General features: G+C 36.3%; 1 protein-coding gene across 3 annotated transcripts in view; it reads left to right on the forward strand.

The window, feature by feature from the left end:
• GULP1 (GULP, engulfment adaptor PTB domain containing 1) overlaps positions 1-21,176 on the forward strand; it is a 191,984-nt gene that overhangs the window by 66,418 nt on the left and 104,390 nt on the right. For 2 of the 3 annotated variants that reach the window (XM_006864032.1, XM_006864033.1), the window contains exon 3: positions 14,924-14,995. The exons of the other annotated variant lie outside the window; for it this stretch is intronic. In XM_006864032.1, the coding sequence (XP_006864094.1) occupies positions 14,924-14,995 (72 nt within the window). The remainder of the gene's footprint in view (positions 1-14,923; positions 14,996-21,176) is intronic. 3 annotated transcript variants of the gene reach the window in all.

Consider the following 21,176-nt stretch of genomic DNA (forward strand, 5'->3'; position numbering starts at 1 on the left):
AAAAAAAAAAAAAAATTGTTGTTGTTGTTTTTTGTTTTTATCTCCCTCTAGTTGAGTTCTGATTATCAAGCCATCGAGCCTAGGTCAAATGGGTACTATCTGCAGGTTGGGTGTTCCTGTGCATCTCCCTCACTTCACATCAGCTAGATGCCTCACTCTCTACTCTAACCCTCTGAGGCTATATACTTGGGAGTGGTGTATCCAGGTCTCACCACACTTTGGACCAACCAGCCCTTCCTCTTCTCCAAGTAAAGGGAGTCTTTGGAACGTGGTTGAATTCAGCCATTTCTTCATTGCTGCCTTTCCCTCTCTTTCACTCGCAAGTAGGTCAGTGTGGTCACCAGCAAGCTTGCATGCCTGCTCGTGTGTTCCTTTTGATTTTCAGTCTTAGATGGGGGTTTGTCCTGAAGGGACTTGATTGCTTGCCTTGATGGCTTCCTGGAAAACAACTTACTTATTCTTGTAGTAGCCAATCATACTGCCATTTTTGTTTTGGATTTTTCCTGATGATCTTTCTTGGAAAATATATCTTCTGTTACTGTAGCTGTTCCAGGATGGTCTGCTTGTCCTTTCTGGTGGGAATGTTCCACTTCAGAAGGTTCTGGATGGGGCTCAGGATTCGACCTAAGGTCCTATACACTGCAAAGGCTCTGCAAGAGGTCTATTTCACTGGGCAAGTTCTAGAACGCCTTTTAGGTATTCCAATCAGTTATAGGCTGAAGATGGGCTTACACGTTTTCTATAATCAAGTTTCCCGACATTCCTTTCTGTCCCACTCAAGTGTCTATTTTAGAATAGTAGGCAAGTGAAGCCAATATTCATAAGCCAGTCAAACATCTTAGTCTTATTTCCCCTCTTCTGGCTATGCGTCAATCTTTGTATCACCAAGCACTGTTGTTCCAAGGTTGATCATGCATCATTATTTACCTATGTCCCATTTAGCTCATGGAAACCTGTCTCAGTGTTCCCCTATCTACCTTGTTGTTCCACCCCTCCCTTTTCTTGTGTATTGTCCATCCCAACAACTGAACTATGATGTGTCTGCCCCCTACCCTGTGCCTCCCTCAACCTCCCCACAAACCCCCCTACCCCACCCCACCAGTAACCAACAAAGAATTTTTATTCCTCTTTTAGTTTGGGTATCTTTTCTTATGCTTTTACAATAACGGTCTTATGCAATATTTGGCCTTTTGTGACTAATGTCTCTAAATACAATGTCCTCAAGATTCATCCATGTTATATGGTGACTTACAATTTCCTTGTTATTCTTCAAGATAACATAGTATTCCATTGTGTGTATGTTCCAAAGTTTGTTTATTCATTCTTCCATTGATGGACACTTAGGCTGTCTCCATCTTTTTGCTATTGTGAATAGTGCTGCTATGAACATTGGAGTGCATATATCTACTCTTGTTATGGCTTGTATTCTTGTGGATATATACCAAGTAGAGGAATAGTTGGATCATATAGTATTTCTATTTCCAACTTTCTGAGGAAGCACCATATTGATTTTCAGAGATGTGGAACCATTTTTCACTCCCATCAGCAATGTAGGAGGGTCCCCAGTCTCTCCACACCCTCTCCAGCATTTATTGTCCTCTGCATTTTTGAACTTCGCTCTTATTGCTGATGTGAGATAATATCTCATTGTTGTTTCGATTCGCTTCTCTAATGTCTAATGATCATGAATGTTTCTTCTTATGTTTGTTGGCTGCCCTAATGTCTTTCTTGGTGAAGTGTCTGTTCATGTCCTGTACCCATTTTTTATTTGGCTTACTTGTCTTTTTCTTGTAGAGGTGTGGTAGTTTCCTATATTTTTTTAGAAATTAGTCCCTTGTCTGATAAGTAATTGCAAAAGATTTTTTCCCATTCTGTGGGCTCCCTTTATACTCTTTTGGTGAAATCCTTTGATGCACATAAGTTTCTAATTTTTAGAATGTCCAAGTCATCTATTTTGTCTTCTTTTGTTTGTGTAATTTTTGCAATGTTTGATAGTCTGTGTGTGCCCTGGATTAGAGCCCTTAAATTTGTCCCTATTTTTTTCATTGATGACCCGTATAATTCTGGGATTCACATTTAGGTCTTTAATCCATTCTGGGTTGGTTTTTATATATGGTATGAGGTAAAGGTCTTGTTTCAATCTTTTAAAAATTGATTTCCAGTTCTACCAGCACCATCTTTTGAAAAGACTATATGTTCCCCACTCAATGTATTTTGGCCCGTTTTCAAAAATTACTTGACTGTATGTGGATGGGTTAATTTCTGGATTCTCAATTCTGTTCGATTGATCTAGGTATCTTTCAATGTACTAGTACCAGGCTGTTTTGACCACTGTAGCAGTGTAGTAAGTTTTGAAATCAGGATTGAGAGACCTCCAACTTTGTTCCTCTTCTTAAGCAGTGCTTTGCTTATCCTGGGTCTCTTTCCCTTCCATATAAAGTTTGTAATTGTTTTTTCATGTCTCTAAAGAATGTCGTTGGAATCTGGATAGGGATTGCATTATATGTGTAAATTGCTTTGGGCAGTATTGATATTTTCACAATGTTAAGTCTTCCTATCCAGGAGCATGGTATATTCTTCCATTTTTGTAAGACTCTTTCGGTTTCTTGTAGTAGTGTTTTGCAGTTTACTTTGTATAGGTCCTTTGTTTCTCTGGTTATATTTATTCCTAAATATTTTAACCTTTGGGTGGCTATTGTAAATGATATTGATTTCCTAATTTCCTTTTCAGTGTTGTCATTATTAATATAGAGGAATCCAACTGATTTTTGTATGTTCATCTTGTACCCTGCCACTTTGCTGAATCTTCCAATAAGTTCCAGTAGTTTTGTTTTGTTTTGTTTTTTGCTGAGTCTTGGGGTGTTTTCTATGTATAGGATCAAATCATCTGCAAATAGACACAATTTTACTTTTCTTTGCCAATTTAGATGCCTTTAATTTCCCTATCATGAGTTATAACTCTGGCTAAGACTTCCAAAACAATATTGATTAGGATTGGTAATAAAGGGCATCCTTGTCTGGTGTGACCTTTCACTTTATTCAACATGTTTTTCATAACTGAAAATATATGGTTTCAAAAAAAACACAAAAAACTTAAAAGCAGAAAATAATTCAGATGAGTTGTTAATAGGTGCTGTAGAGTCAGTTTCAACTCATAATAACCCTGTGTAATACAGGTTTCGGGTGCTGGACATCTTTGAGGGAACAGAAAATCTATTTCATCAATGGGTGAACCATATTCCTTTAGTTTTATCTTAGGTACATGTTTAATTAAAAGAAATATTATGAAATTACCTTTCTTTTTTATTTTTCCACTCAATATAATACCCTTTTGATCTTTCCAAATTTTGTATGTGTGAATGATCTTTCCAAAATTTGTATGTGTGAATAATTCATTACCTTTGTATTGCTAAGTAGTATTCCATACTTGGTATTGATGTAACACTGTTTGATCTTTTACCTATTGAAGGACATTTGGGCTGCATCAAATTTTTGAGTTTTACAAATAAAGTTTCTATGAACATTCATGCCCAGGTTTTTGCATGAGTGTAAGTTTTCATTTCTCTGGGATAAATATCCAAGAACGAGATTGCTGTATCTTATGTTCAGTCTACGTTTAAATTTAAAAGAAACTATCAAAACTATTATCCAGGATGGCTGAACCATTTTGCATATCCAGAAATAGTAATTTAATTTTATACATCTTTCTATTCTAAAAAATACTGTTATCTAACTTTCTTGATTCCCTTTGTCACTTCCCTGAACACTCATCTCTATCCTCTTTGTAATATAATTCTCCAAATCTCCCTGGCAACAGTCTGGGAGTCATTTGAGGACATTTTCCAATCTCTGGAACCTTTCATCAAGACCTAAATATTACAGTCTCCTTAATCCACATGTTTTTTTCCAGAATTCTTCTCAAAGTTCCACCTTTGTAATAGTCAAGTATTTGGTCTGGATGCTAGCTAATGTCAGAGGATTTTAAACACAATTTGTTTGAGTGCATGTTTCATTTCTCCCTTATAGTCAAATCTCTATTAAAACAACACTTTTCGAGAAATCTTTCCTGATAAACCTATCTTAAATATTACCAAATGTGGGGAAAAAAAAAAAAAAAAGACCCAATATCACCAATTATCCCTCCTTTAGCATTCTACTCAGCTGATTTGATAGTTCATTGCAATGGCGGTATGAATTCAGACACCGTCCTTATAGTTATGGGATTTTATAGGGAAGTTGTTGTATTAGATTTCATCGAGTTATCTCCAACTTATAGTGACCATGTGCACAACAGAATGAACACTACCTGGTCCTGCTACACTCTCACAGTTGTTACGCTTGAGCCCATTGCCTCTGCCAGTGTGCCAATGCCTCTCATTGGGGGACTTCCTTTTATTCACTGACTCTCCACTTTGCCAAGTATGATATATCCTTTTCTAGGGACTGGTCCCTCCTGCTAACATGTCTGAAGTATTAGAGATGAAGTCTCGCCACCCTCATTTCTAAGGAGCACTTGGATTGTGTTTCTTCCAACACTGATTTGTTTGTTCTCTTAGCAGTCCATGGTACTTTTAATTTTTTTTTTTTTTTTTTCCAGCACCATAGCTTTAATATATCAATTCTTCTCTAGTCTTTCTTACTCACTGGCCAACTTTCACATGCATATGAGGCTATTGACAATATCATGACTTGGTTAAGGTGCACTGTAGTATTTAAGTTGATATCTTTGCTCTTGAACACTTTAAAGAGATCTTGCACAACAGATTTGCCTAATGCAATACATCATTTCATTTCTTGACTGCTGCTTCCATGAGTGTTGATTTTGGATCAAAGCACATTGAAGTCTTTGGCATCTTCAGTATTCTCTGCATTTGTAATGATGTTGTTTATTGTTTCAATCCATACTGAAGGCTGAAGTTTTTGATCTTTGCCAGTAAGTATTTTAAGTCCTTTTTGCTTCCAGCAAGCCAGGTTGTACCATATGTATATTGTATGTTGTTAATGAGTCTTCCTCCAATTCTAATAGCACGTTCTTCTTCATATAATCCAGATTCTCGTGTGATTTGCTTAGCATACAAATTGGCACACACCTTTCCTGGTTTTAAACCATTCAGAATCATCTGATATGGTTGGAATGACTATCTCTTGGTCTATGTATAAGTTTCTCATGAGAGCAACTAAGTGTTCTAGAATACTCATTCTTTGTAATGTTATCCAGAGTTTGCTTCCACACAACTGAAAGCCTTTGCACAGTCTAATAAAGAACAAGTAAATATCTTTTTGATAGTCTCTGCTTTTAGCCCAAATCTATCTTATGTCAGAAATGATATACCTAGTTCCCCATCCTCTTCTGAATCTGGCTTGAATATCTGGCAGTTCCTTGTCCGTGAACTGTTGCTGCTGTTTTTGAATTATCTTCAGCCAAAGTTTACTTGCATGTGGTATTAATGATATGTTTTGGTGATTTCTGCATTCCATTGGTTCGTGTCTCTTTGGAGTGGGTACAAGGATTAGTCTCTTCCAATTGGTCAGCCAACTGTCTTCCAAATGTCTTGGTGCAGATGAGTGAGCACCTCCAGTACTGCATCAGTTTGTTTAAAGATTTCAATTTGTATTCCGTCAATTCCTTGGGTCTTGTTTCTAACTAATGCCTTCTGTGCAGCTTTAATTTCTTCCTTTGGGACCATTGATTCTTGATCAAATTCTACGTCTTGAAATGGTTGACCATTAATCATTGCTTTTTTGCACAGTGACTTTGTATATACCTTTCATCTTCTTTGGATGCTTTCTGCATCACTCAATATTTTGCCCAGAGAATCCTACAATATTCAAAGTCAAGGTTTGAATTTTTTCTTAGTTCTTTCAGCTTGGGAAATGCTGTGTTCTTTCCTTTTGGTGTTCTATCTCCAGGTCTTTGCACATTTCATTATAGTACTTGACTTTGTCTTCTAGAGCTGCCTTTTGAAATTTTCTGTTCAGCTATTTTACTTCCTCATTTCTTTCATTCACATTCTCATCTCTATTCTGGAAATTCAGAGTCTTTCTTATATCCATTTTTGTCTTTTCTTCCTTTCTTGTCTTTTTAATGACCATTTGCTTTCTCCCTGTATGATGTTCTTGATGTTACCCACAACTCTCTGGTCTTTAATCCTTAGTGTTTATTGCACCAAATCTGTTCTTGAGATGGTCTCTAAATTCAGGTGGAACATGTTCAAGGGCATATTTTGACTTTCGTGGACTTGTTTTAATTTTCTTCCGCTTCAACCTGAACTTGCATATGAGTAATTGATAATCTGTTCCATAGTATTTGCTGGTCTTGTTTTGACTGATGATATTGAGTTTCTCTACCATCTCATCTCACGGATGTAGACAATTTGATTACTGTGTATTCCATCTGGTAAGTTCCATGTGTATAGTTGTCATTTATGCTGCTTTAAAAAGGCATTTGCAATGAGTAAGTCCTTGGACTTTTCAAAATTCTATCATTTGATCTCCAATATAATTTCTCTCACAAAGACTATGTTTTATAACTACCCATCCTTCCTCTTTGTTTGAACACTTCCATTCCATCAATAGAACTTGATTACATATTGATCAACTTCAGACTGAAGGAGCTGATAGAATTCTTCAATTTTTTTATCACTTGTTTAGTGGTTGGTATGTAAATTTGAATAATCGTGGTGTTAACACATTTTCCTTATAAGCATACAGATATTATCCTATGACATGCAGCATTGTACTTCAAGACAGATCCTGAAATGTTCTTTTCATGATGAATGTGATGCCATTCCTCTTAATTATATCACTCCTGGCATAGTAAATCATGTTGTTTTAGTTGTTGTAAACCATGTTGTTGTTTAGTGTCATTGAGTTGGCTCCAACTCATATGACTCTGTATATGGTTTCCAAGGAGTGGCTGGTGAGTTTGAACAACTGACCTTATAGTTCAAACTGACCTTACAGTCCACTCCTTATCGTACAGCACCACACCAGGACTCCACAGTAAACCATATCAGATTGAAAATGGCCAATATCAATCTATTGCAAATCACTAATGCTTATGTATCTATAGTAATGCATTCCATTTCATTTTTGATGACTTTCAATTTACCTACATTCTTGACAACTTCCAGTGTACCTACATTCATACTTTATGCATTTCATCTTCTAATTATTAATGGATGTTTGTAGCATTAGGGAATTTAACACCTTACAACTCAGTGACATAAATATTCAGGGCACAGTTCTTCAAGGCACGACAGCCTCTCCTCTGCCACGCTCACAGGCAGGCATCTCTCTGACCTTGGTCCCCTTAGCCTGGTCTATGCAATATTACAAAGCTCTGTTATGGCTGCTGGTAAATGCTCACTCCAGGGCATCCCACTTCACCATAAACCTCAGCCTGGAGACACTCTGCTCTAGTTCCCCCATTTAAGTGCCTAGAGGAACCGTAGGCTGTAAAGAAGTTTGCTGTCTAAAATCACTCAGCTTTACTTGCTCCTTGGTCTGGGAAGTCCACCGCTCTGTCTCCTGCTCTGGCTCTCGCTAATGCTGTTGCTGCTTCTCTGCTGTTCCTCTGCTTCTTCTCTGCTGTCTGGGTCAAGGAGGTTCAATGTGTTAGGATCTTGAGGTCCAAAGGACACACTCTGCCCCTGGCTTTACTTCTTTCATGGTAGTGAGAGTCCAGCTTCCTGCTTCTTTAATTGTTCATTTTATATACATTAGCGTTCCAAGCTTTTACATTCACAGTTAACCCTGTTAACCACTCACAACTGAATCATAGAATCCTATCAGCATCGGCTCCTTCCTTCACTTAACCAGACCTTTCAGGAAAAAACGTTGTTTGATAGGAATTGTTATAAAGACTATGAATGGAAGATCCATATTGATTCACTGAGGTATAGTTTCTGTGATTTTTAAAAATATTAAATTTACCTATGTCTCTTATGATATTTCACATGTATCTGAGTGATAACCATGAACATAGACACACACACACAAACATATATATACTCACTAGACTGGAAATTTCTTGAAAATAAAGACTTGTTTTCTTTGTTGTATATTCAGCACTTAGAAAATGTAAATTGATACTAAGCACTCAGCTATATTTGAAATAATTAATGAATATATTCAATAATCAGTTGTTATTACTTAGACTTGATTTTACTTTATCAAAGTAATTTGTGTTTATCAATCTACACAAATCTTTCCCCCACAATTTTAAGGAAAAAAGCAAAATCTTCTGTACCTGTTCTCCCAAATCTCACTCACTGAAGCAATTACACTCAACTCTTCTGCTTCTTTTGTTGTTTTCTCTATGGTTCTGGATAATCTGTTATAATGTTGACTCTTGACTTTCTATATGTGTATAGTAGCTATCAAGACCATCCTTTAAGATTTAGATATAACTTTTAACTTTCTTAGCACCACAGTTTCCCTTCACTCACCACCACCCACCCTCACTCACTGTCTATGTACCCCTGGGGACATTTATGTCTCTTCTATGGGACTGTGGTGGATACATACACTAAGCACTGGACTATGAACCACAAGGTTGGCAGTTCAAGCCTACAAGTTACTACATGGGAGAAAGATGAGGCTTTCTGCTCCTGCAAAGATTTACAGCCTCAGAAACCCTATAGAGGGTCGCTATTAGTCAGAACCGACTCAACAGCATTGACCACCACCAACAACCACCTTCATAAAGCCACCACAATATTATTTAAAACATTTGGTAATTCTACAATGAGTTTGTGGTGTTATGACATTGTATACATTGTTCATTGCTAAGCTAGTTGATTTACTATGATGGCATTTCCTTTCTAGCATGAACTAATTTTTTCTTAAATTAAATAATTACTTCAATTTTTCACCTCTTTTGTTTTCCAAATACTATAAGGAATTATCTCATGATCTTTGACCAAGTTCTAAAGCTATGACCTTAATAAGGTCAAATAATGCAAATAACCTTTTGGCTTCTTTTTTTTTTTCTGTGAAATCTCTTCAGCATCCTTTTCAATACTCTTATTATTACCATCATCATCATATCTCTATCTATCTATTTACCTACCTACCTATATATCTATTGATCAATCTAATTTTGTCTTCCCCTGTTCCCATCCCCACTGTTTTTCTCCTGGCTTATTTCACAGTTGTTATTTTGGATCATTCATGGTTATGCAGGTAATTCTGTTTCTCTCCTGTATTTCCTGGATTCCATTTATTCCTCTTTCTTATTTCACTTCTATTCTTACTGAGAACTGGGTCAGGGCACATAAATTTTGGGGCAATCAGTCTTGTAGGAGTCAGGGTAGGGAAGTAGCTAGAGAACCTTCAATTCAGCATGTGGACTTTTCATTGTTTTATTGTTTGTTCTGATAAAGTATCTTACTTCACTGCTCAATCATTTGCAGTCCAGAGCTCCCCTTCTAGCCTCTTCAGCTAGTTAATAACTAACTCTCTTCTATAAGCTGGGATGGATTAATTCATTGGTAAAGGTATGATGCAATTCTACCTTTTCTTATAACCTCAGGTACTGAGTGGAGAAAGATAGAAACAAAAGTCTTATCACTAGCCCATATACTTTGTACAAGACTTCTGATAACACTATGACAGAGTACTTCATATATGTTGTTGTTTACGTAAGTGCCATCAAGTCAGTTCATATTTATAGAGACCCTGTATAGGATTTCTGAGGAGTAGCTGGTGGGTTTAAACTGCTGACCTTGTGATATATGGGGTTTTATACAGATGAGATACTCCTGAAATGCAAGTATTTGCATATCTACCTAGAGTTTAGGTCAGGTTCTCCCAGAATTAGACCCTAAGGCAATGATTTGAGTGCAAGTGAGTTTTTCAGGAAGTCTTATCAGGAAAAATTGAGGGATTAGAAACATTTTAGGCACGGTAAGCAATCAAGGAAGAGTATAGTATCAGATGAAGCCTTTCTCTCAACCTCATCCCTATGGAAGCTCTGCATCCTCAAAGCATACCTTCAAAGATTGGCAACAGGATACATTTTTGTACATTTTTGAGTTTACTCCACCTGCAGGCAAAGGAGGTGGATATGGGTACTTCCACACCATGTCAGTCATTTGTAAATGTGTAAAGTAGGGGGAGGCAAAAACTCCTAGGAGCTTCTAGTCCATGATACTGACAAAATGACTCCATTACCTAAAGAGAAAGCCCTGGTAGAAAAGCATAGTGGGTTATATATTGGGCTGCTGACTACATTGTCTACAGTTCTTGAGTCCAGCAGGTGCTACATGGGAGAAAGCTGTGGCTTTCTGCTCCAGTACAGATTTACAGCCTTGGAAACCCTATACAGGTAGCCATGAATCAGAACTGACTCAATGGTGCACAGCCAGCCAGCTCAAAGAGAATTACCTGAATGTCTCAAGTGTAAACCCTTATCAGAAAAGCATATAGAAACAGATCAAAAAGATCTGAACAGGTCACCAACAGGACTCAGTAAACCCTAGTTCCACCCCTAACCATTAAATAAGGTATAATGGTAGTCATCAAAGATTTCTCAGTTTAAAGATTTTATTGTTTCCCATTTCATGACAGATCTTCAGAACAATTTTAGGATTGTTATTAAGTGCCATCTAATAGGTTCCAACTCATAGCAATCTTGTATAGGTTTTCCAAGGAGTGGCTGGTGAGTTTGAACTGCTGTGTGGTTCAAACTGACCTTTGTGGTATAGTGCTCTATGCCATAGCACTACATCAGGACTCCATTTTTTTTTTTTTTTTTAACTTTAGGATAGAAGAACAATATTATCCTTATTTTTCAAAACAGTCAAAAGAAAGGTGGCTTTCCCTGCATCTTTGTATTGTGAGCCTAGAGCTTATTCTAGTTTGGTGCATCATATCTAAGAGTTTTGTAAACATTTCATGTAATTCTGTGGATTACACATAAATAAGAGTTATGTAATCTGAGTGAAGTATTTTGACACCTTTTATAACTTAAAAATACATGGACTGTTACAGGAATAAGCTTCATTTCAGTTTTATAATCATTTGCATATAGTCATCTAACATTATTTAAAAAACAAGTGTGTTAAGCAAAAAGTTCCATATTAAGATTATAGTTTAGTTTGCATCATTTAAGGCTTCCCCCGTGTTTTATTACTCAGATGGCCTAATTAGAGACAGTGTGAATGAAACATATTAAAAAGTTCTTTAGAGGTTTATTTATTTAGAATATACTTGGAGTTCTTCCATGATTTTCCCATATGGGTGTATTTGCATATAATACTTATGACTCATAACATTTCTACCAAAATATGAATAGTTTTTGAAACATGTTCCAGGAACTATTGCAATCTGTTATTGCCACATGAGACCCTTTCTGTTTCTAGTTTAAGAATTACTTTCCAATAAAGAATCTTCTAGTTCACTAGTCACTTACCAATAAAGAATCATTTACCATTAGTGAAGCTCTCAATGATATAGTAAATTCAGAGAAGTTGAGAACAGGGATTTACTCAGAATGAAACAACAGCTCCTGTTGATTACCCTCCTGTTACTTGAAATCTTTATCTTTCCTTGTTGTTGTTATGTGCCGTGGAGTCGGTTCCAACTCATAGTGACCCTGTACAGGGTATCCGAGGCTGCAAATCTTTACAGGAGCAGAAAGCGTCATCTTTCTCCCGTGGAACAACTGGTAGTTTTGAACTGCTGACCCTGAGGTTTGCAGCCCGATTCATAACCATTACACTAACAGAGCTCCTTCCTGGATGATCTAAAACAGAGCTTTTCAAGTCTGTTGTTGTTGTTATGTGCCGTGGAGTTGGTTCCGACTCATAGTGACCCAGCACAGGGTTTCTGAGGCTGTAAATCTTTACGGGAGCAGAAAGCCTCATTTTTCTCCGCGAAGATCTCGTAGTTTTGAACTGCTGACTGTGAGATTAGCAGCCCAATTCATAACCACTATGCTACCAGAGCTCCTTTTTCAAGCCAGGTAGCTTTAAAATCACCTGAAGAGTTTTAAAATATGCAGATGCCTTGGATCTGCCCCAGGAATTTTAAGTCTTACTCACAGTCATTTAAAGTTCCTCATGTGAATCTGTTAAACAAACCAGGGTTGAAAACCACTGATATAAAACAGAGAAATGTGACAGATTCATTGGTGTCAGGAAAGGATTTGACCACCTCTCACATCTTGGCAATTGGTTTTCTTTTCCATTTAAGTTGTTAAACTCTCCGGTATATATAAAATAAAACATTATATATAGATGATAAATTCTCAACACAAATGTCAGTTTGAACCACAAGGTCAGTGTTCAAACTCACCAGCCACTCCTTGGAAACCTTATACAGGGTTGCTATGGATTGGAGCTGACTCAACAGCATTTAACAACAACAATTTTAATTCTAATTGTTCTTGAACATTTCATGATATTAGATTGAAGTTGAGAGGGATTATATATCCCACATAGAGTCACTGTACCAAAGGTAAATGGTCACTGTTCAAGCATTTCAAGAGGTAGCTTATGATCAAGAACCAATGGTACTTAAGGGAGAAGTCCAAGATTCACTGAAGGCATTGGCAAAGGCGAAGGCTCCAGGAATTGATGGAATACAAATTGAAATCTTTCAATAAACTGATGAGGCACTGGAGTGACTCACTTATCTATGCCTGGAAATTTGGAAAATAGCTACCTAATTGGCAACTGATTGGCAGAGATCTGTTTGTGCCCATTCCAAAGAGAGGAGATCCAACAGAGTGCAGAAATCATCTGACAGTATCCTTAATATTTTACATGCAAGTAAAATTTTGCAAAAGGTAATTCAAAATTGGTTTCAATAATACATTAACAGGGAACTGCCAGAGGTTCAAGACAGATTCAGATGAGGACTTGGAAACCGAGATACCACTACTGATATCAAGGGGATCTTGGCTGAAAGCAGAAAATACCAAAAAGGTGTTTAGCTATACTTTATTGATTATGCAGAGGCTTTCAATTGTGTGGATCATGACAAGCTATGAACAGCATTGCAGAGAATGCAGATTCTGGAACAATTCATTATATGCATTGGTTATCTATATATATAGACCAAGAGGTAGTTGTTAGAACAGAACAAAGGAACCTTGAATGCGCTATAATTAGGAAAGGTGTGTGCCTGTGTTGTTTTCTTTCATCATAAATATTCAATCTGTATGCTGAACAAATTATTGGAGAAACTGGATTATATGAAGAAGAACGTAGCAACAGAATTGGAGGAAGATTCATTAACAACATGCAATATTCAGATGATACAGCCTTGCTTACTGAAAGTGAAGAAGACTTAAAATCCTTACTGATGAAGATCAAAGACCATAATGTTTGGTATGGGTTGCATCTCAATGTAAAGAAAACAAAAATTCTCACCACTGGACCAATAAATAACATCAAGATAAATGGAGGTTGAAGTTGTCAACAACTTCATTTTTCTGGTATCAACCATCAACACTCATGGAAGCAGCAGTCAAGAAATCAAATGACATATTGCATTAGGCAAATCTGCTGCATAGGACCTTTTAAGTGTTGAAGAGCAAAGATGCCAGTTTGAGGATTAAGGTACGCCTGACCTAAGTCATGGTATTTTCAAATAACCTCATATTCATGTGAAAGTCAGACAATAAATAAGGAAGACTAGAACATTACATGCATTTGAGCTATGGTATTGGAGAATATTAATAGTATCATGAACTACCAGGAGAGCAAACAAATTTGTACTGGAAGAAGTATATTGTGAATGTGCTTTAGAAGCCAGAGTTGCTAGACTTCATCTCTCATGCTTCAGATATATTATCAGGAGGGACCTGTCACTGGAGAAGGACATCATGCTTGGTAAAGTGGAGGGTCAGAGAAAAAGAGGGAGACCCCCAATGAAATGGATTGGTACAATGGCAGCAGCAATGGGCTCTGGCATAGTGATGATTGTGAGATTGGAATAGGACTGGGCAGTGTTTCATTCTGTTGTGTATAACGTGTCTATGAGTTGGTACTGACTCAACGACATCTAACAAAAACAACAACATGTATCCCCTGGGTCTAGATTTTATTTATGTATTGATATATATTTTGAAATTATCGTAGGGGAAGGATATGTCAGGTTTGAAGTAACAAACTTCAGTGACAACCTTCAGGGATATTTTAAAGTTCAACAAAATTATAGATAATGCTTTAATTATCTTAATATCTAGATTAGCTGTAGGTTTGATGGGTGGCATATAGAGGGTATTGAGAAAATTTTTGTTTTAAAAAGTCTTCATGCTACCTGTCATAATTAAAGAAAAAGAAAAAATGTTGATTTGAAATTAAAACCAATATTAAACTATTTCATATTTGATTCCTTAAAATATACTATGAGGTTTGAGTATATTGTTGTTGTGACCTGCCGTCAAGTCAGTTCTGATCTATAGTGACCCTGGATAAGGTTTCCAAGGAAAAGCTGGTGAGCTTGAACCGCCTACCTTGCAATTCAAACTGACTTTGCAGTCCAGCACTTTAATCCACAGCTCCACACCAGAAGGTTTATGTATAGTAACAAATAAAAAGCATGTTGAAGTTACAAATTTATAAATAATAAATTTTCATTGTGAATATCTTACTAAATTTTAACACTTGAGAGCTACTTTATTCCTTTGGGCCCCATAAAATAATTTTTAATTATCTTTTTGGTAAAAGTTTACAAGTGAAATACTGAGGAAAAGTATGATTTTAAAATAAAAATCTATATGAATTAAATTGACCATGTGATAAATTTTTATATCATTTAAAAATAATATAAGCTAATGACTTTTCTGTTTAATTACATATTATATTCATATAACTTTATATCATTACTCTATTATGAAAACATTATAGTTCCACAATGATGTAATGGTCTATAATGCAGTCAAATGCGTCTCACAAATGACTATTCTCAGTTCCTTGGCAGTACAGAAGTGGAGCAACCCAAAGGAACGGAAGTTGTGAGAGATGCTGTGAGGAAGCTGAAGGTAAGGAGACTCTGCCAAGTAAGCATGCAGTGTATTGATCTGGCCTAAAACATCAAAAGGCTGATGAAAAGTCAAAGCATGAATAGCTCTGTGGCAGGTACAGCTTCACTCGTTAGAAAAGCAACTGTTAACTAAATATAGTCAAATCAAGGAAAAACCTTTAGTAATAAATATGGGCACACAATACATCATTTTTTTCCCTGAATTTAGTACACTATTCGTATTTTTCTTAGATGTAATTTCTCGTGCTGAACAAAAAAATCATGTCGTGAAGTGTCGAAGTGCAGTTGCTTGGCTTTACTCTACTTGAACTCAAAAAGGTACTAATAGTGCCACAATGATTCCTAATCGTTAATATAGCCACAGAGTGAAAGTGCTGGGTAGCGGTGACTTCAAGAGAGAATTCAGCAGTGAAAACGTGTCTTAAAAGTGTCCTAATGTGCAAGTTGAGCCCTGGTCGCGCTGTAGGATGAACAGTTGACAGTTAAGTGCAAGTTTGGCAGTCCAAATCTACCAACTGCTCCTTGAAAACCCTATACAAGGTGTATATGAGTTGGAACCAACTTGACAGCACACAACAACATCAATGGGCAAGTGCAAGATGTGTCCATGTTCACGAGCCACCAGGTGACAGTGGCTAGTTACTCGGTCTCAGAAAGCGGAGAAGTTATTTAAAAATCTAACATACTCACATCTACAAATTTCCTGAGAAAATCATCCATAAGCTGGCACACAGTATGTTTTTCATATTACACTCCATCTCAAAGGACAAGGACTCTCACTGAAAGCTCCTTCAATGTAATTATCATCATTCTTTACCTTAAAAAGTATTTGCTGTTAAGCACCATGGAGTTGGTTCTGACTCATAGCAACTCTGTATAAGGTTTCTGAGGAGAGCCCGGTGAGTCTGAGCCACTGACAGCATGGTTCAAACCAATGCTAATCCTGCAGTGCCACACCATGACTCCTTCCAATGCATCCCTTTATTTTTATTTATACAATTAAATATTTTTCTCTATAGGTGGTCTCATAATTTGTTTGGGGAGCAATCCTTTTCCTACTTGACTTTAGTTTAGATATTATCCAATTATTTAAACTGTTTTTAGTTTAGAGATCATTCAATTATTCCACAGAAAGTGATAGGCCTCTAACTGGCAAACATGAGCCAAAGTCATGTACATTAAAAAATACGAATTAGCTTTGAAATTGCGTATCAGGTTGAATCTACTACTTAAATTAAGGAAAAATCAAGTAGAATGACTTGTGTTTTGCGTAAAGAAATCAAACTAGGCAATATTTTTATCCATATGATTAATAGGCAAAATAGTTTATCTAATCTTTAAATTAATTATGTTAAAAGGTTCCAAGATGAGACATCACCATTTTGGAGAGGGTAGAGAAGTAGACTAACCTACCATTTATCTCCATTACTTGTTAAGTAAGAATTCAGACTTGCTTTTATTTGTCATTTTTTTAAGCACAAATGTTGTTGTTGTTGTTAAGTGCCGTCGAGTCGGTTCCGACCCATAGCGACCCTGTACAGGGTTTCCGAGGGTGTAAATCTTTACGGGAGTAGAAACCTCATCTTTCTCCCGCGGAGCGGCTGGTAGTTTCGAACCGCTGACCTTAAGGTTCACAGCCCGATTCATAACCACTACGCTACCAGAGCTCCTTTTATAGAGGACATAAAATGACTTATAGTTTACAGACCACATTTATAATAGAAGTCAATTTCAACATTTTCAGAACGTCACAAATTCGTGTCATGAGTTCAACTTCAGTACAATCTTTTTTTAGAAAGAACAATGGTATTTACAATTAGTTTTTCTTTATGTCTAGATAGTTCTTTGTCAGTGAATCAAAATCCAAAATGAAATGTATTCAATTAAATAATAACCAGATCAAATTAAATAAACATTTTAAATCAAAATATTTTCAAACAATGTTTAATTTTACAAACATTTTTGTGGGCTTACATATGGTTCTTGTGTGGTGTCATGTGTTGTAAATGGAAGTATATTCTGTTAACAAAATAATATTATTTTTTAAAAAGTATGCAGTATAAATTTAAAGTGTTTTCTCAGTTGATAGCATGAAGTATTTTGTCTTTCAAAAGTATCTTCCAGAATAAACATGTATTTAATAAATAATCTTATTGCAAAATTTTGCATATGAACATTTATTAAAATACATTTTCTCTATTTCTATTTTGATGGATTCTTGATGGTTGGCTTGTTTCGTTGTGTCAGGGATTAGGGGCTACAACTCAAAGAATTCCAAGAGTATTTACATTTATTTAAAGCAACATTCACATTTTTAATTTTGTTGCAATTCAGAAATGACCACCAGGTGGAGATAGTGCTCTACTTAAAAGAAAACTGCTTGGCTAACACGCCCTTGTGCATACATCCCCCATTAAGTTCCTGCTCATTTTTAAACATGTATTCTAACTTTTCTTTCTTTTTTTTTTTTAAATGAACTATAGTTCATTATTTTCATTTATTTGCCACTTATAGTTTCCAAAACTTCCAGTATTAATATACTGATTTTTGACATCAAATGAGAGCTCAAAAATTGAAAATACCAGGGGAAGAAAAAGTTAAGGGATTGTCAGAGTTCTTTCTGTTTCTTCATGTTGCTGTGCTCAGTTATGGCTAGTTTTCAAACATGATTTACTTTATATTATGCTATTTTATGAAGAATTTATACTTCTTTATGATTTCCTCAAATATAATTATGGCGCTGTAGGATAAGCATGAGACTGCTAAAGAGAAGGTCAGCGGTTCAGACCACCATCCACTCCTCGGAAAAATTATACAGGGTCGCTATGAGTTGGAACTCGATGGCACTTAACAGCAACACAGAGTATTAGAGTATTTACTTTCAGATTCTTAATTTGTCAAAACAAATGAACTTTTCTATTTCCTGATTATGTTTCAGTCTGAACTTTAAACACCAACGTTTTCCAAAATGTAATCATTTAAAAGCTTTCTCAGTTTCCACATATATAACACTGTTGTTGCAATGAATCCAGTTTTAACAGTAAATTTTTTATTTTTATTAATACAACTTTAAAAAATGTGACAGAAGCTAAATGTATTTCATCTAAAATAATATGTCCACATACGAGCAGATATTGGTATAAGAGAAGTCTTCAAAAAGTTTCTGGAGAAATTCCATAATCTGTTCATTTTATTTTCCCACAAGCCTCATGAAGCCCCTTTGTATCATTTTAAAAGTCTCCATTACATTCCCAATTTCAGAGATAACTAGTGGGAAGCACAGCTACACCCCATGTTTGATGACAAAATGCTTACTTTGCTGTGGCTAAAGGAAAATTAAAACCAGTTCTGGCTCATGGCAAAGCCCTGTGTGTCAGAGTAGGACTGTGTTCCCCCCGGGATTACAATGACTGATGTTTCAGAAATGAATCTCTAGGCTTTATTGCCAGACTGGACTAGATCTTTCAACCTTAATATTAGCAACAGAGCACACTAACAGTTTGTACTACCTAGGAACTGCTATAGGAAAATCTGTTGTGTTGTTGTGTACTGTCAATTCCCACTCATAGTGACCCTATGAAATTGCCACACAGGTTTTGCTAGGCTAAGCCATTTGAACAGCTAGGTCAGCAGTTCAAAGTTACCAGCTGCTCCCTGGAAACCCTATATAAGGTCACTATGGGTCAGAACCAAATCAACGGCACTATAATCATTACAGTAGCAGATAACCAGTTCTATTCTCTCGCAGAGTGACTGGTGGGATCTCAGGAAGGACCTTTAGTTTGCAGGTGGGCATTTAACCATTGTGCCACCACAGCTTTTAAGGCAAATTACATGAGATTATGTCATGGAAACTTTGGAATTACCACGCAGTCTTGTTAAAATATCTACCCAGCGCTTTGTTCAATCTCCTTCACTTTAAGTAGGATACTCTCGTGTGTCTTAAAAATTGCTCATTTAATAAAATGTTGAAAGCTCACTGTATATTAACATTTATCCATATAATTATTGTTGTTGTTGTGTGCCGTTGAGTCAGTTCCAAGTCATAGCAACCCTGTATAGGATTTCTGAGGAGCAGCTGGTGAGTTTTAACCACCGACCTTGCAGTTCAAACTGACCTTGAGATCCAGTGGTTATCCTAAGGTGACACACCATTAGTAACTCTTTAAATTAACAATGTAAGCCCAAAAAAACGAGAGAGTAAAGACACTTGGTTAATGATCATCATCTTTGTAAAGTTATCAGACTAATTGGCCCATGATGGCAAATTAATTAATTATCTTGCCTAATAATATCTAGTCCATTAGTAACAGATTTCATTTTTTAAAACTCATCTGATAAGTGGATAGAAATTGTTTAGTGTTAACATTGAAATGCAATAGTTCTCCTATAAAATTTTCTTTAAAATTTAAAAATTTCATTGAAAAATCATATTTATCTTTCAATTCCATTTTTCTACGAACTTTTTGAATCCCCTTAGATATTTAACTAGGCTCTCTGTTTATTTCAAGTAGTATTTTGTCCTTCCTCATCATTTTATGATGATAAAGGCTCATTTTGTTTTTGTTTTTGTTTTTAATTGTTGTTTATTTGTTTATTGCACTCAGACATCTTCCAGTAATTTTATGGTATTTGAATATATTTTGTTTGATTAATGTAAGTTTTAATAGTAGATCACACTATGTAGATACCCCTGAAATAAATTCACTGAAGCAAAAATAGAAATATATTTGTCTAAATGACTCTTCTAATATTAACAGTCAAGTAGTACCAAGGGAGAGAAAAGAATATTATGTAAGAAAGAATGATCCGTTCAAAAGGGTGGCTTTGGCCCAGGAGGAAGCTCGTAAGGCAGGAAGGGAAAGGAAAGAAGGCTGAAAGAAAATGGGGGACACAGGGAGCTTGTGGGAAGAGTGTTGTTACATTGTGGGGACTTCAGTCAATGTCATGAAACTAATAGTGTGTAAACAGTTGAATGGAAAATTGATTTGCTGTAAACTTTGTAATTCAAAGTAAAAAAAAGAATGAGTAACCACATTTTGCAAAATGTACATTCAAACTATTTGAGAACACAACTAAGAATTCTATAGTTAGTGAAAGATACGTAGAGTTGGAAGAGCACGCAGGATATATAACACAATTTTGTTTGTTTGTTAAGTGCCGGCGAGTCAGTTCCGACCCATAGCGACCCTGTACAGGGTTTCCGAGGGTGTAAATCCTTACGGGAGTAGAAAGCCTCATCTTTCTCCCGCGGAGCGGCTGGTAGTTTCGAACCGCTGACCTTAAGGTTCGCAGCCCGATTCGTAACCACTACGCTACCAGAGCTCCTTATATAACACAATAAGCCTAAGTTAAAAAAAAAAAGGAAAGGTAAGAAGGAGAATATTAAACTTTAAAAAGCATAGCTTGAATTACTAAAACCTTAAACTTAGAATTTTGCAGTATATATGCAAAATAAAGGACAATGGCCAGTATGAAATTTGATATAAATGAAAATAAACTTTATAAATTTTATTTTTCTTCACGAAGTAAATGTGCAAGAGAAAGTATGTCATGTAATGAGTATCTGCAAATCTAGTTTCTAGGCCTAAAGATTTGCAAACATATTTTCTGATTCAGGTAAATAATGAATTTCTTTGGCACTTATTTTTCTTATCTTTGAAACTGCATTACTGAACTCTAAAGCTTTTGAGCACAATTTCTTCATCTTGATATGAAGCAAAGAGAAAGGATTCAGAAACCCCTAGACCATACATTTTTCTTTCATATTCTCTTGTTCTTTCCTTCTCTTTGCTCCCTCTTCTCTCCCCTCGCTTCCCATCTCTGTCACTTCCTTCCTTTATTTCCTTTTCTTCTTCTCTGCTCTTTCCTTCCTCTTCTCCTTTCCCCTTCCTCTCCCCTTCCTTTCCTTCCTACCTCTCTTTTCCTTCTTCCTGTCTTCCATTCTTTCCTTCCTCTCTCTTTTCCTCCTTCCTGTCTTCCATTCTTTCCTTCCTTTCTTTTCCTCCTTCCTGTCTTCCATCCTTTCCTTCATCTCTTTTTTCCTCCTTCCTGTCTTCCATCCTTTCCTTCCTCTTTCTTTTTCTCCTTCCTGTCTTCCATCCTTTCCTTCCTTTCTTTTCCTCCTTCCTGTCTTCCATCCTTTCCTTCCTCTCTCTTTTCCTCCTTCCTGTCTTCCA

This window comes from Chrysochloris asiatica, unplaced genomic scaffold, assembly GCF_000296735.1.
Source record: "Chrysochloris asiatica unplaced genomic scaffold, ChrAsi1.0 scaffold00059, whole genome shotgun sequence".
In the NCBI taxonomy this organism is placed as follows: domain Eukaryota; kingdom Metazoa; phylum Chordata; class Mammalia; order Afrosoricida; family Chrysochloridae; genus Chrysochloris; species Chrysochloris asiatica.